Here is a 16,810-nt window from a genome sequence, read left to right on the forward strand (position 1 = left end):
CTAACACTAACTAATAGTTATGTTCAGTTAGCGTATGATGTGTTAGCTCACATTCAGTCACTGTAATGTTACGTTAGCTTTATTTCCACATCTATCTGATGCTGACTCAGCATATTCCTGCTAACATAAACACATAGCAATAGCTTATACATCTAGTGTTGATTAAATGTCACGTTACATTATGTATTCAAGGTTATTTAAAGTAATATTTACCTTTAGTTAGCAGATGCTCTGTTTGCTGATGTTCAGTCACTGTAATGTCCAGTCTTATGTTAGCTATTTCAACATATATCCTATTTCCTATTCCTGATAATATCACCATCTAGCTAGATAGCTTAATATTGATACTGTAACCTAAATTATAGTTAAGTTATAGGGTATTTTAACTAATATGTAGCCTCTGGTAGCATGTGCGCTGTTAGCTGATGTAGAAAGATAAGTTATACAAGGTTATAATGTGAAGCAAATGTTGATGCCCATGTAGCTTAGCACATTTTGCTCATATAATGAGCATGTGCCCCCCTGTTAGCTGATGTTGGATTATTGTTAACTTTACTCGGATAATAGTTTATTGTCTATGTTTTAGTTTCATCATTATATCATTATATTTAAGATTAGCGACATAAAACAAAAAGACACTTGTACCAGCATTTGACACCGTTCTTTGTTGATTTATGGACTTTAAAATAATCATTTATAAGTCCATTTCTTGCTCTGCGGTTTAGCTTTTGCTATCACATTCAGGTATTATTATTATTATAATGATGATGGTGATGAAAGTTAGCGGCTGTTGTTAAACACTGATTACACTGCCGGCATAAACCTATGATGTCATATGACTTCATAGTGGACAACAGTCATAACAGTCGTGTACCTACTTGTTACTAGCTCCATTGTGGCGAAGCCGCGGCGACTTTCACTGACTTTCACATCAGTTTATATTTTCAAACAGTTGGATTTATGTGAACAACAAAGCTCTGTGTGTCTCAACCGCTGCTGTGACTGTAGTAAATAATAACCCCTGACCTTCCGCAAGGTCTTCAACATGTCTTTAAACTACTCTTTACAATGTGCTTTGAAATACTGACATTTTTGATTACATGTAAATAAGTTATTATAACAATCTTAAACACCTATAATAAATCAAGGCTACATAAAAAGGTTTTATGAATATTAATAAAAGTCTGACATTTTTTTTATTATTTATTTAAAATTTCCATTCCACAACAAAAAAAGTTGAATATTTTTAAGTAAATAAATAAATAAATAAAGTAATGTACATTAGTCAGTTAAAAATGTTATAATGTTTGGAGATTTTGTAAATAACAGTAAAAGAGGTTAAGGGAAATGTTTCCCTCTCAGGTGAGTCACAGTTTGGGTTGCGCTCACACAAAGAGGAACCATTTAAACGGTACAAACGCAGATCTCTGAGCTGATTTTGTGTTTGTGGACAGAGGAGTCAAAGAGGCACGTATGACGTGTCCGGACACAGGGACGAAAGAAAGACAGAAAGAAAAGACGGATGCATTAACCAAAACTGTTGTATGGTTGTTTTTTTTCTCCCTCTTCCCCATAAAGAGATAGATGAAGCTTTGTCTTTTTTTCTCCCCCGTCTCCTCGGGCTGAAACTGATGGATATCACACGATTATTCAAATGTCCACCGCCTGCAGAAAGACAAACTCCGAAGACGGGGGGAAAAAGGGCACTTGTGTAGTTTTGTGACAGTGAGGCCTCGCTCTGGTTTTGTCTTCTTTTGCTCTTTCTTTCTTTCTTTCAGTGTTTCGGGGGGCGGGGGCCGCGGGAGGGGAGGGGGCTCCTCCACCCCCACCCTGGAACGAGTGGATGTGGGGGGGCTTCACGTCTTCCCGTCTCCCATAGAGGAAAAAGATAAACAACAGTTTGCTACACACGTGCGTGTTTGACCACAAACAAACAAACCTCTAAAATGCAAACATTCCGGCAATTTTTCAAATGTACGGGAATTAATGGGAATTAAAGTGTAAATCTGGTAAATGATCTATTGTAGCAGGGCCGGCCCAAGCCTTTATGGGGCCCTGAGCTGAATTTGAATCACAAAAGTGGGCTCCAAAATAAAACTAAATAACTTCAACTCTACACTATTTCGATATCTAAATATATGTGTTTGTTTTTTTCTCCACACACTATTGAGGGGGCCCCCAGATCAACAAAGGGGCCCCAAGCAGCCTCTGAGACAAGGAATTATTAATATTTTACTCAACATTTTTGTTTGGTCAATGAAGGAATTAAATAAAGTCAAAACAAACGTGTGTATATCTGACACAGTTTCTTTAAATGACCCCAAACTGCCAGTTATTTCTCATTAAATTACTGATTTATGACATTAATTACGTACAAAACAACCCAAAATCTGGGACCTGCTGACATAACGGAAGTTGCTGCTGCCTCATTATTATCATTTATTAACAAATTCAACCAATACAAAACAAATAAAATGTCTAAATTCCACTCAAAGACAATGGATTTCTGCACGACAACAACGGAGTCATACCTGCCACAGAAGATAGAGAGAAACAGCAAATAAACACAAAAAATACCTTTTTTTAAGCTTCTTTCTGGACTAAAAAAAATGCTGTTTCCAGTTTAACCAGTTACAAAAAATCACACATTGTTAACTGTGATTCTATCAACACCATCACTCTGTCATCTGCCTGACTCACATGACCTCACAGGAACAGAGTGATAGTCCATTTACCTTTCTGTCATGTGTGTGTGTGTGGCACAGCACTTAGTGGCACCTGAGCTCCGGTGAACCTTGACAAAGGCAAATATCTAAACATCCTCTTGCTCGGGTAAATGGACGAGGCCTTTCTACCTGTGAGGTCGTGAGAGAGGTCAGACAGACAATAGGAGGCTCACCTGTCTGTCTCTCTGTCTCTCCGTCTCTGAGAGGCTTGCAAGATGGCTGCCGAGGTGCCGCCATCTTGCTTGTACTAAAGTCATCAACTCGTCCAGACTTCTCATGCTCCGAGTTCATGATTCAGGATTTTCCCTGCATTACAAAACACTGTCCTAGTGTTGTCTGTGCTTCCAAAGTAACTTGTTTATCCAGTGTACTAGTTAGCAACCTTACGTATAGATTAGCTCACTAGTTAGCAATCGATGCTGTAATGCTAACATTAACCACATAATAACCCCTTTAGCCTTTAGGACCTATAAGAGGATGGATGGACTAGAGAAGCTAGCTAGTTAGTGAAACTAGGTATAACTACATTTTGGGTACTGTTTACGTTTGAATTGATGCTAACACTGGCAACAGTATATTGAGTTTGGATTTGGAACCTGGCAATCCTGTTTTTAGTGCTCTGAAATGACAAAATTACTGTTTCATTTGCACAAAAAAAGCTCAAAACATCTCATTTTCAACAATTCTAACTTATTATAAAGGGCAAGAACTAATATACTGAGTAAATATGATCATGAGATCGTTTAAAAGTAGAGTTATGGATAAATATAAGTTGCCCGAGGACTGATTGGGCTAGAAAAGTGAGGTAAGAGTCTGTAAGAACTGTAAAATGTGGTTAATATGAAGGCGGTGAACAATTAACTCACCAATTACCACAATTAAAAACCTGGACATGTAACGTTCTTAAATCAGCAGTGCAGCTGAGAGTCTTTGCAGGACAAATGTGGCTTCACATCAAAGACGAACTAAATGGTCAGCCCAACTCTGTCGTCCAAGAACGTCAAAATATGGCTGCCAAAGTGGGCGTGGCCGCAGCCATCCTTCATGTGTACATCGCTTCATTCATCAGCCGGCAGCGAAAGGCATTCCTCTGCTCCTGCTGTCACTCAGAGGCAGAATGGGAACGCGGAGAGAACCATTCAGACGTCAGGCCGCTCTGCTTAGGCATGCAGCGAGTGTACACACACACACACACACACACACGCACGCACGCACGCACGCACACACACACACACAAAGGCACTGACAGATGGTTGTATTCAGAGTGACGGTGGTCAGCAGATTGTACACTGCTGTGTGTGCGAGTCTGACATCATGTTATTGTTCAATTTGTTTAAACGTACACAAAACATGTAGACATGCACAGCACATGACTTTAATTCCTAATAGGGTCATTAATCAATTAAAATGACCTAAACCCAGCTATGGATTCCAGGGGCGGGGAAACACAAACACCTGAGAAACAAACAACCTGGTTGCCAGTGACGACACAAGAAAAGAAAAAAAGGATTTAAAGTGTTTTATCTCACTGTTAGACAGACTTTTCCAAAAGGAAACTGAACTCTGTAAACCACTCACTCTCCCACACCAAACCCCATAGAGAAAATCAGTGATTTTAGCTCATGGGGACACAGGAGCAGCTGGTGTACTGCTGCCTCGTGTGGTCACTTTGTGTCACTGAGGTAAATCTGGATGAAGTATTTTCAATGCCGAATTTACAAAATAATACGTGTGAACTTAGTGATGGAGGCAGCAGTGGATGGAAAACTCCTGTGTGCTGTGATGTTAAAATCACTGCTTTTCTCTATGGGGTTTGGTGTGGGAGTGTGAGTGAGTGGCTTTACAAACGTCAGTTTCCTGTTGGGAAAAGTCTGTCTGACAGTGAGATAAAGCCATGAAAGACACTGAAATGAGATCGAAAACGAGAAAGGAGCTTGGGCCCCTGCATGTCAGGCAGGTTCTCAGCACAGGGGGCGCTCACAGCACAGTACAGACTCACTACAGGTCAATACTTCATACATGCAAACTTAAAAACAACTAAACTATGACTTCACACACAACTTGACCAGCTTTGGTCCACTGAAGACAAACAGCGAGTGACCAACAACTCTCCAAAACACACACACACACACAAAACCACACAAACACACAGAAACTCCTTGATGTTTTTGTAGGATTCAAATCACTGATTGGAGCTTTAATAAAGACACAAAGCACCATTGATTGACTGTGTGTGTGCATGTGTGTGCGCGCGCGTGCATGTGTGTCCATCTGACTGTCTTAGACAAACTGTAAGGAAAGTGCTTTCATTGAGAAACACACACACACACACACACACACACTGAATGGAAGAAGGTTTCCTTTAATGAGAGTGAAACTTAAATCCTGAACATTGTGCTGTTGTTCGACCGCAGCTCACACACACACACACACACACACAGAGTGTACGGTGATGTCATGGTTTTGCTCTGCGGCTGGTCACCTGCTGTGAGGTGAAAAGGATCTCAATTAATTTCATTGTCTCGTGTTAACGGGGAGTTCAGTCACCTGCTCGAGAAGAAAAACACTCAATTGTCCGAGGACCATAACAAAGTTTCTACATGTGGCTCGGCGTGAATAGCGCACAGTTTGAGGCCTTTTTTCCACTCACTTTATAAAACACTTGAATGGCCTTTAATTACACAAACATTTCATGAACAGATACATGTTTAAATATCTTTATAAAAGTACTTTTTTTGTACACAAACACCTCAAGAAAAAAAAAGTAGCCCAGAGGAACAACCACACTCTTTTAAAGCCACTGTGACCTTTAACCTCCTCAACAAAACACCCTCAAAAACCACTTGACGTTCCTCTGGTATCTGGAGGTCTTCCATGAAGAGTTGTGAGCCAACAAACAGGACCTGGAGTTTACTGAGTCAAGAGAAACTCCTCAACAATAACTACAGATTTACTGAACGCCCCCCGTGGAGAACCTTCTCAAGGGTTCCTCAACAATGTCCAGAACCAGCGCAAGCATCTGGAAGTCCCTCACCTGAACCTCCACAGAAAAGCCTCCAGAAGAACCAGAGGAACCATCTGAATGTTCTCTATGTTCTTTAGCCTGTCTACATGTCTGAGCTTTGAGAAACTACTGGGACTCTAAAGTATTCTGTTGAGGAACTTTGAACTGTGTTGAAGAACATTGAACAGCGTTAAAGGAACTTAAACTATGTTAAGGGTCTTTTAACTGAATTTAAGGAACTTTTTAGGAACTCTGAACTATTTTGATGAACTGGGTCGAAGGAACTTTCAGTAAGAAGGTCGTCAACATAGAGGAATTTTGATGGAACTCTGAACTGCAGTGAGGAACAGGAACTTTGGGACTGTGCTGAAGGAACTTCAAGTTTAAGGAAGTTTGAGCTTCAAAGTGTGAGTGGGAACTTCGAACTTTGTGGAGCGCAGCATTGCACCTCTAAGTGTACAACCTGTCAGAACTTATGAGAAGAAGAAGAAGAAGAAGAAGAAGAAGAAGAAGAAGAAGAGGAGGAGGAAGAGGAAGAGGAAGAGGAAGAGGAAGAGGAAGAGGAAGAGGAAGAGGAAGAAGAAGAAGAAGAAGAAGAAGAAGTCCATTGTCTTTGTAACAACGACCACACAATCACCTCACATTGAACACTTTCAAGGCGTCTTCTGCAGGTTTCTAATGCATGTTTAATCAGGATTGTATGAACTCCTGTGACATTTGTTTACATCTAAACGCTCCAACAACAACAACACAACAGTTGTACACTTTTACACCTTTACAGGAGAAAACTGTCAATCAGTAACTTATGACACTTCCTGAGTCAGTTGTCCAACAACTGCTCCTCACATAATATGAATAAGAAGTGGAGGGAACGTGCCGAGCGCGTGCACGTCGCTGCTGAGACTTATAAACACGCGGCACAGGTGCTGCGTTTCTCACCGCCGTGCACGCGCAAAACCTGAAGTTCACTCAAGTGCAACAAGTTGCAAAAATAACACGATATAAAAGTAACACATGTGCGTGTGTGTGTGTGTGTGTGTGTGTGGAGACTCACAGGTAAGACGTGAACACGCTCAGGTTGCTCGGTATCTCCCGGAGACCCAGGTCCGCGCAGTCCACCCGGTGCAGCAGCCCGTCCACCTCGCACCGACAGCGGGAAGGGCAGCCGGCTCGTCCCGCTGCGCTGTCCCCGTCCTCGGAGCTCCGCGCCGCGGCCACGGCGCCGCCGCTCAAGCCGGAGCCCTGGAGCATCTCCGCCGCCACGCCGGCCACGGGGCTCCTGAGCCCGGCTGAGAGGACAGCGAGCACGGCCAGCAGAGCCACACACCCCGGCATGACCAGCGCAGGTTTGTCCGGAGAGTGAAGTGTGAGAGAAGTGTGACAGCGATGGATCCGGATCAACAAAATAACCCTGGTTTTATACCAACATCATGCTGATGTGGATCAGAAAGTGGTGCAGAGTCTGAGGTGAAGTCTGGTCTGAGTCCAGGACTGCAGCGTGGTGTGTGTGTGTGTGTGTGCTCACACATGAATGGATGAATTGCACTTGATCATTAATAGGTGTGAACATGCTGTTCCAGAACTGTGTTCAAGCTCGACTTTGTTATTGATTGTTATTGATTAACATTCATGCACAAATTGTTTGTTTTTCATATATTTACTGTCTTTTATTTTTCTTAAAACTTGTTGTTTTTTATTATATGGTGTATTTTTAGTTTTGGGCAGTTCTGCTTCATTTGTTTCACTGTAAACCACATTGTACACAGTCTGTGTATAAATACTTGAGGGAAAGTATGTGACCATAAAATGACTTTGGTAGAAGTCAAAGTCACATTTTTTTAATAATATTATCACTTAAAAGTCTTAAAGTTTATGACATTTACTGTACTTAAGTATCAAAAAGTAATAAGTCTGATATAAAAGTGAGTAGTTAGGCTTGAGCTATGGCAAGGTGTCTTTCAACTGGAAGGTGTGGGTTCAATTCTTGGCTCTGCTTGTCAATTTGTCTATTTGTCTCCTTGAGCAAAGACACTTTGTGTCCCCATGTGGTACTTCATATTAGACTGCTCTCCTACTGCTGCTCATATTACAGCAGAAATAAACCTCAAATGACAATAAAACGTGTGCTTTTGATGTAATAAATCCAACTTTCTGTTGTAAAACCTCACAGATGTTACAGGGCAGTTTAATTTAGAGTGTGTAACATCGCCTATATAGAATTTTTTTTTTTGCTTCTGTCTGTGTCTTTGTTCACTCACTGCTGTGTTTAATTATTCAACCTTTTTCTCCTTGTCTGAATTAAACACACATACATACAGAGAGGTTAATGTTTACACACTCTTTCTACATATCTGTCTTGTGTTATATAGGTTTATATAGAAGTCTTTCTACTATAGTGTGTGTGTGTGTGTGGGGGGGGGGGGGGCAGGTACAGATATGAAGATTATTATCTCTTTTTCTTGCACACACACACACACACACACACACACACACACACTATATGGCCGTTGGCCTCCTTGTATTTCAGTGGAATAGTTCAACGTTATTGGAATCGAGCACGGTTGCAGAATGTTTAGGAGTGTTGTGGTGCTGTGAGCGCCCCCTGTGCTTTCACTATATAACATATGCGTCTGCTTAAGTCTGTGATATCTTTAAGAATTATGTTTCACGTTTTGATCTCACTGTTAGACAGACTTTTCCCAACAGGAAACTGAAGTTTGTAAAGCCACTCACTCTCCCACACCAAACCCCATGGAGAAAATCAGACATTTTGACATCACAGCACACAGGAGTTGTTGATCCACTGCTGCCTCCATCACTAAGTTCACACGTATTATCTTGTGATTTCGGCATTCGAAATTCTTCGTTCAGATCCACCTCAGTAATACAAAGTGACCACACGAGGCAGCAGTGGACCAGCAGCTCCTGTGTATGCACGAGCTAAAATCACTGATTTTCTCTATGAGGTTTGGTGTGGGAGAGTGAGTGGTTTACAAACTTCACTTTCCTTTTGGGAAAATCTTTTTAACAGTGAGATAAAGACGTGAACATGTTCTTAAGATATCATAGATTTAAGCTGTAGTTTTTGCTTCTTTTTTTTTTTACATCTGTAACCATTGGATAATCTTAATGTAAAAGAAAAAAATATATTATTCTCAATATGTTATTCTTAAACAATGTCAGTCAAGTTTGAATAAAGGATTTGTCACCAAACATAACTGTTATGGTTCATTATAGGAGCGCTGCTCTTTTCACAGCTGTTTACTTCTGGTTTGACTGTGACCTCTCGTGGCTGAACAGCGGCACTGCACCAGGACACAGGAAGAGGTGAACTTTCTGTTTCATTTAATCATAAACTGAACTTCTGGAAAAAATGTTGTCTTTCATTTGTTGTCACTGTTTTTCATGATTATTTCATTTAATTTATAGCAACGGTTTAACATGATTTATGAATAAAATAATACTAATAATACTAATAATAAATAATGAGTGATGTTTGTTATTTTGACTCTGCCCCCCTTCCCCGGCGCTCAACTGTCATGTGATGCAACAGAGAGCGCAAAGCAGCAATGACGTCTCACTCTGCTGCCACTTCTGACGACCAACGCCTGGCTTTCTGAGGACGAAAAGAAACAGTGATTCACACTTTAAGCCATGGCGTAGTATACGTAGTTTACTAAAATAACACAAGGGGCAACAGGGAATGTGATGCGCGTTCTTGGAAACAACCGAGTGATCCATCTTACGAAGCGTAGACGATCTTCGGCGTAGGGGGCTAGCCGGCTAACAGCTAGCTCAGAGAGACGCCATTAGTTGGGTGAAAAGCAGGCGTCGCATCAGCTCGAATGTGCATTTGTGTCACAGTTTAGACTCGTTTCTCTCTCGCGTGTTGCTGGATTTTGATTAACGGCGGTATCTCTAACGCTGTCGACGCGTTTTTAGTTGTTTTTGTTTAAAAAATAAATTCGGAAGCTAATGTGAGCTACGCAGGACGACCAACAGTGGAGGTGTTAGCAATAGCAGCGCGAGCTAGTTGACACCGCTTGTTTTTTTTGACCAACGGCGATCGGGAGAAAAAATCTTAAATCAAAAAAAGTTCCAGCCATGGCGGCCGGAGGGGCGGGCGGCAACAGCGGCAGGACCTACTCGTTCAAGGTGGTGCTGCTCGGGGAAGGCTGTGTGGGCAAGACGTCGCTGGTGCTGCGATACTGCGAGAACAAATTCAACGACAAACACATCACAACTCTACAGGTAAGATGGCACGAGATTGACCCGGGCGGGTTATAGCCTCCTCTAACCCGTGCTAAGTCGTGACAGGAGAATTAAAGGTGTGTTTTATTTATTTATTTATTTATTTGACTGGGAAGTGTTTGCGTCGCTGTCACTTGTGTGTGTGTGGACGCGTGTTGTGTCACCCGAGCCGCACCGCGAGAGAGGGGCTGCGGCTTGAAACAGGAGCCGCCCGTATTTCCGGGAGCTCCGGGGTTGACTAAGGTGAAAATCAAGCGTCCATTCATTGGTGAAGACCTGCTGTGTACCTGCAGAGGAGGAAGTACTCTGACCTCAAAGTACTAATGTCATACTGCGGAAATACACGTGACACGGAGAAAGTAAACACCTGACATTAAATTAAAACACATAAAATCAGAGTTAAGGGCGGGATGTTACAGTAACCGACGATACATTACGCGATATGTGGTCGAGATATCAATAATATCTCAATACAGTCATATCGCTACCGTTGATAAGAAGTTCCTCACACAGTGGCTAATTAAACTAGCATAACAGATCGTCATAAAGTACATTATTTTACATTACAGCACTCGCGATGTCTTTATTTCACCTTTCCGTGTCACAATATTGTTTCAAAACTTTGTTACATTGCAAAGCACTGGGTATTTGGCAAAAGTCATTTATTGCGATATATACTTGCACAGCAGCTCCAGTAAATAGTGGCGGGAATCACAGGCTAAAACTCACGATACATGGTCCATGATAATATCACAATACCACGATTCTGTGATCATCAATCGTATAGAGATACAGATGTGAAAAGTTAAAAGTGCAGGATTTATTCGGTCTAGTCACAACACAGAGAAAGGTCAAAGGTCATAAAGTCTACGTATTGAACGTGGATGGAGCATCGTCTAACATAGCGTTCGCCGACGTTATCCCACTGTAAACAACCTCTTCTTCAGCCACAGGTAACTTTTCCTTCATTCATTCAAGGACACATGAAGTAGTGAAACTGACTTAATTTGTGAATTAAGATATCGATATTTGCCCTGGTGTATTGATTATCATATTGCACGAGGAAGGACGTCGATTTTTTGAACCCCCCAACTGCTTATTTAGTCGTTTATATCAGGATTATGTCGTACATGTAGCTGCATAGTACAACAGCTAATATCCAATTTTGTTTTTGTCCAAAAAAATAGATATTATATGACATTAGACGTTAGTTACCTTTATTCAATGGGCATTTTTCACTATTTTCTTACACATTATGGATCAAGCGATTAACTAAATTGATGAAAAACACTTTATTACTGTGATTATTACTCATTTTGACCCGTTTCTGTGCTCAGTGTGGACGGAAAACTTTCCCACAATGTAAACAAACGGACTTTTCACATTCATCATTGTGTCACTGTGGTCACAGCCTTAGTTAGAGCTGATAAAATATGTGTGTGTGTTTGCATATCCCAGTCCAGCACCTCTCTGTGGTTTATCAGGTTACAAAAGCGTCAAAGAGGAGAAAGAAAGCAGGAAGAATGATGCAGCGTTTCCCTCGCAGCAGCCTCGCAGTGGTGGATCAATAATGACTTACAGCACTCTCAGAGAGAGAGCTTGTGTCAGGGCCGCGGTTGCGTAAGCCGTGCTGTCGCAGTCGGACCCCTCGGGCTCTGTGTCGGCCGTGTTGCATCACGGCTGTTGCGTTACTCGCTGCTTGTTGCCGTTGAAGCCTCGGCCCAAAACTTGAGCCTGAAATCAGAGCTGACAAACACTTCCACAGAGCTGAAGTTTCCCCACACACTGACTGCGTCAGAGCTGTTTTTCCCCGCCGGCGTCGTGGTGAACACTCGTGAGCGGAGAAAGCAGGCGTGTAACCAGAGGATGTGTTTAGCTTCGCCGCGGTAACCTGCTGACCTGCTGTGCATGTGAACATACAGGCAGCAGATTTGATTCATCTCAAATGAATATTTCTGTAAAGCTGGATATTATATCTAGATATAAAGCTGCACACAGGTTGTTTCTGTGGAATCAAGTTTTCTTTTGAGATGTTTCTGTGCTTCTCAAATACTCAAATAAAATCAAACATCTACTGTTTATGGTCTGTATTAGATGCTCTTAAAACACACTTATTATCACCCTTAATGTCGGATAATACCTGCTTCATTTGTATTGGCTTTTTTAATGTTAAATGAAGCACAGTCACGTGTGTTGGAAACAGTGAATTTGACTATCAATGTGGTCAAATTCGGCGATAACACATTAGCCTTAAAATGAAAAAAAGTGACTCTTTAATATGTAATTTTGTCGTTTCCATGTATTTTTTTCTATAATATTTTGTGTATTTCACAGGTTTATTCAATGCAACAGCCTTTAAAACACAGGACGCGTCATCACAGACACGTTACGACGATGTCTTCAATCTCCTGGATTCTTTGCTGCGTAGAACAAATCCTTAAATCCTTCAAATGAATTCTGAAGTCATTTGAGAACCTCGTCATTTCAGGGTTTGACAAACACTGATCACGTATAATCATTAGCCCTTAAAAAGAAGCGATATTTCCTGGTGCAGTGAGAACGAGGGCGTGTCTGTCCACGCTGTCGTGTCAGGGTCACATGGTGGCGAACACTCCCTCTGGCTCCCACACACACACACACACACACTCACATTTACACCCACTCACATGTGGCCGTTCATCTAAAACCGTTTTTCCTACACAGTCGTCATATTTTAATCAGCTTATGTTCGCCGTTAAAGTCCCCGCCTCTGTCTTTGGCGGCGTGATCTGAGCGCGAGTCACTGTTCTGTCATGAGACTGGTTTTTACGTCACGTCACACATTTTTCTGCAGTTTCATCAGCGCCTCACAGAATTCTCTGCATTCCTGAGGCTGGAAACTGTTCTTACTGTGAATATTTGAGCGTTTCTTTGATTTTTCAGCTCTTTCCACGTTTGACAAACACTGATTTGACAACATTTTCTTTACTCCATAACACAACTGTTCATCTGGAGCCTAATCAATAAGTGTTATTGTCAGATAATGACTTTATTGTCTTTGTTTTATTACGTCAGTGTTTCTCGCTGGCAGATTTAAAGTCCAGCAGCTCATTAATCCTCAGATTTCTCCAGACTCTAGTGAGTAATAGTGTCCACGTCAAAGGTCACATAACTATTATAAAAGCATTCATGTGACTGCGTCTTCAGAGGAATCTCACGTCCACCACACAGAGACGACTTCTGCGCCCTGTTTGTGTTTTATTCCCATAAACCAAAGAAAACGTCTCTGTGTGACGTTTGAGCTCCAGTTAATAAACTTAAATAAATATTTAGGGTTGCAACTGCCGGTTATTTGCACAGTCGTTGATTTTCTCTATTAAATAAGAACTTGTTTAGTCCATAAAGTGTCAGAAACAGACATCATGGTTCAGTTTTAATGATTTATTTGTGATTGGGAGCAAAGAAAAAGCACATTTAAGAAGCTGAAAATGGCAGAAAACCTCAACTCAAACCAGTGAATTGATTGCTGCTCGTCACATTTGACATTTCCCAGTTTGTTCTCTTTGATTTACCGTGGAAAGTTTCCAATTTTTGAAGATTCCTTGAATTTTTCCAAACCCCATAATTCTTTCAAATTAAATTGGAGATGTTCTTGGACGATCGCCGACCGTCCCGGAAATATTCCGACCACGCCGATGGAAACGCGACCTCCTCACAAAGACTGAATCATTTTGTTTTTAACAGCGTTTTTTCCTCCTCTTCCTCCGCAGGCGTCCTTCCTCACAAAGAAGCTCAACATCACAGGGAAGAGGGTGAACCTCGCCATATGGGTGAGAGAGAGAGAGAGAGAACGTTGTTGTTGTTGCGTTTGTTGATGATGTGACGGTTGTTTCCTGACCCTGTTTGTTTGTTTGTTTGTTTGTTTGTTTGTTTATTTGTTTGTTTGTGAGCAGGACACAGCCGGTCAGGAGCGCTTCCACGCGTTAGGTCCCATCTACTACAGAGACTCCAACGGAGCCGTGCTGGTGTACGACATCACAGACGAAGACTCCTTTCAGAAGGTAAGTGCCGCTTTGTTTATTTGCTTTTACGTCATGTGACGTCATGAAACAAAAAAAACATCCAATTATGAGGTTTAACTGATTTAAAATGAAGGAAAAACAAATATTTTTTCATGTTTCAATGTTTATTTGGTCGTGATCTTATTCTATTCAGAGCTTTTCCAAAAATATTTGACTTTTTTGAGATTATTTCTCGTCCGTATGGCTTTGAAAACTTTGTATCCATGAAATATTCTCATATATGTTTGTTATTTTGTCAGAAATAATTATTTTTCTTCTTATTTTTATATTTTTCTTCTTCATGTTTTTGTTTAAAAAAAACATTCTATATGTATGCTAAAAAGTTTTGGAAAAAGAATCCAAACAAAATATAGTAAAATAAATATTATTACACAAATCTTATTTGATATTATTTAGGATTACTTATGTTTATGAATGCAAAGTCATCATTCCCAACCATTTCTTTAAAAAAAATTTCAGAGGATTTTAACAACAACATGCAATTATATTTGTAGGTTTCTTTTAAATATATTTAAAATATATATATTAATTAATATATATATTAATATATATATGTATATATATATATATATATATATGTGTGTATATGTATATATATATATATATATATATATATATGTGTGTGTATATACTGTATATATGTATATATATATATATATATATATGTGTATATACATTTATATATATATATATGTATGTATGTATATGTGTGTATATACTGGATATATATATATATATGTGTATGTATATATTGGATCTAATGGTTTATTTGAAGTAAAGTGTTTGTTTGTGTCCCTGCAGGTGAAGAACTGGGTGAAAGAGTTGAGGAAAATGTTGGGGAATGAGATTTGTTTATGTATAGTAGGTGAGTTTTCACCAAAAACACTTGTGTTTGAACATTTGTGACTGTTTTTTTTAACTTCGTTACGCTCGTCATGTGTTTGGACGCTGCCACAGTTTCATAATCCTGATAATTTTTTGTTTAATCAAACTTTTTCCTCTTCTTTTTTTATACATACAAATAAGTCCATGTGTCTTTTCCCCCACAGGTAATAAGATTGATTTGGACAAAGACAGACATGTTTCTGTGGAGGAGGCTGAGAGGTAAACACTGGCACTGTCACCGCTGACGCGACGTTTACCGCCGTTTGTCTTCATATTTGTGTTTTGTTGTTGTTGTGTTTTTTTCTGGGCAGTTACGCTGAGTCGGTGGGAGCCAGACACTACCACACGTCAGCCAAGCTAAATAAAGGCATTGAGGAGCTGTTCCTGGACCTGTGTAAAAGTAAGATCCTTATAATCCACAAACTGTTGTAGAGAAGCAAATGAACCACACCATATTTACAATCAACCTGCTAAAACCACAGCTAATTCATCCATTACTAACACAGTTGACAATCAAAGGGTTAGTTGAGGTTGTGGTCGTATGTAAGAATAAGTCTGCTGCTTTATTTTGACATTAAATTTGACTGATTGGAGCAGCTTTATTAACCGCTCGCTCTCCCACACCAAACCCCATAGAGAAAATCAGCGATTTTGTGCGGGAACACAGGAGCCGCTGGTCTACTGCTGCCTCGTGTGGTCACTTTGTGTCACTGATATAAATCAGAACAAAGGTTTTTAAAAGCTGAAGTGACAAAATAAGATATTTGAACTTAGTGATGGAGGCAGCAGTGGATCAACAACTCCTGTGTGCTGTGATGTTAAAATCACTGATTTTCTCTATGGGGTTTGGTGTGGGAGAGTGAGTGGTTTATGAAATTCAGTTTCTTGCTGGAAAAGTCTGTCTAACAGTGAGATAAAGCAACAAACCCTTGTTTTGTCTTGTGTGTGTGTGTGTGTGTGTCTTAGGGATGATGGAAAACGCTCAGGCCGAGGAGAGGTTGAAGGGAAACGGAGCCAGCCAATCAGCTTCAAGTAGGCGGGGTGTACAGATTGTCGATGACGAACCACAGGCCACGCCTGCCGGAGGATGCTGCTCCTCTGGCTAACACACACACACACTTTAACAAACACACACACACACCCTCTGTTGTCCGATCCTAAAATAACCTCCTGGTCATCCATCCTTGCCTCTGCTGCTGCTAAGGAGCATGGGAAAATCATATCTAAAATGACATAATTCAGTTCGCTCTTTCAAAATAAAAGTAACTGAAATCCACAGTATGTGCTTTTAGTTTAAGAAAAAGAAAAAAAAAAATCTCCTTGAATCACATTTTTTTTAGCACTTTATTTCCTACAAAAATCTCTTTATGGAAAAAATCTATGTAAAAAGTCGACAGTATTGAAAAGCAGCGGCTCATGTTCACCAAACATTAAACATAAACTAAAATAAAGTTCAAATTCTCAAAGAGGCTTTTATTTTTCTCACACACGCAAATACATTAACTCTGTCAGTTTTCATATTCTATTATTTACCTGGAAATATAAGCATCGGTTTGTGGTGAAACGGCTCCACCTGCTGGACACAGAGTTAAACTGCTATTGAAGCTGTTGGGTTTGTCAGCACACGCAGAGCGGAGCTGCCCGTGTTTGCTAATAAAGTTTGTCATTTACAAAACTAATCTCTGACAGTAGAACTTCTTTTTTTTTCCTCCTTCAATAAACAAACAAACAAACAAACATGGCTGCTGTTGAAGCTGATGTCAGATTTGTAAATAAACTGCACATTATCCACCCATGGATTATTATGGTCTGTGTCTGGAGGATAAAGCGGCAGAAGACTGACGGACTGATGGACGTGATTCTCGCAAAAAGACTCCACTTTG

At 40.5% G+C, this 16,810-nt stretch overlaps 2 protein-coding genes across 2 annotated transcripts in view; one reads left to right on the forward strand and one right to left on the reverse strand.

Annotated features, from left to right (window-relative positions):
- The window catches only part of LOC131456610 (leucine-rich repeat-containing G-protein coupled receptor 5-like), a 29,867-nt gene extending 22,540 nt beyond the window's left edge, over window positions 1-7,327 (reverse strand). Inside the window, exon 1 of the mRNA XM_058625089.1 lies at window positions 6,785-7,327. Coding sequence (XP_058481072.1) covers window positions 6,785-7,065 — 281 coding nt within the window. The 5' untranslated portion in view covers window positions 7,066-7,327. The remainder of the gene's footprint in view (window positions 1-6,784) is intronic.
- Window positions 7,328-9,333: 2,006 nt separating this feature from the next.
- rab21 (RAB21, member RAS oncogene family) lies at window positions 9,334-16,606 on the forward strand. The gene is made up of 7 exons (XM_058625101.1): window positions 9,334-9,981; window positions 13,731-13,790; window positions 13,914-14,021; window positions 14,844-14,907; window positions 15,092-15,146; window positions 15,239-15,327; window positions 15,894-16,606. Exons 1-7 carry the CDS (start codon window positions 9,835-9,837, stop codon window positions 16,031-16,033), a joined length of 663 nt encoding a protein of 220 aa, XP_058481084.1. The 5' UTR covers window positions 9,334-9,834; the 3' UTR covers window positions 16,034-16,606.
- The last annotated feature ends 204 nt before the right edge of the window (window positions 16,607-16,810 follow it).

The sequence above is a fragment of the Solea solea genome, chromosome 3 (assembly GCF_958295425.1).
Source record: "Solea solea chromosome 3, fSolSol10.1, whole genome shotgun sequence".
Classification (NCBI taxonomy): domain Eukaryota; kingdom Metazoa; phylum Chordata; class Actinopteri; order Pleuronectiformes; family Soleidae; genus Solea; species Solea solea.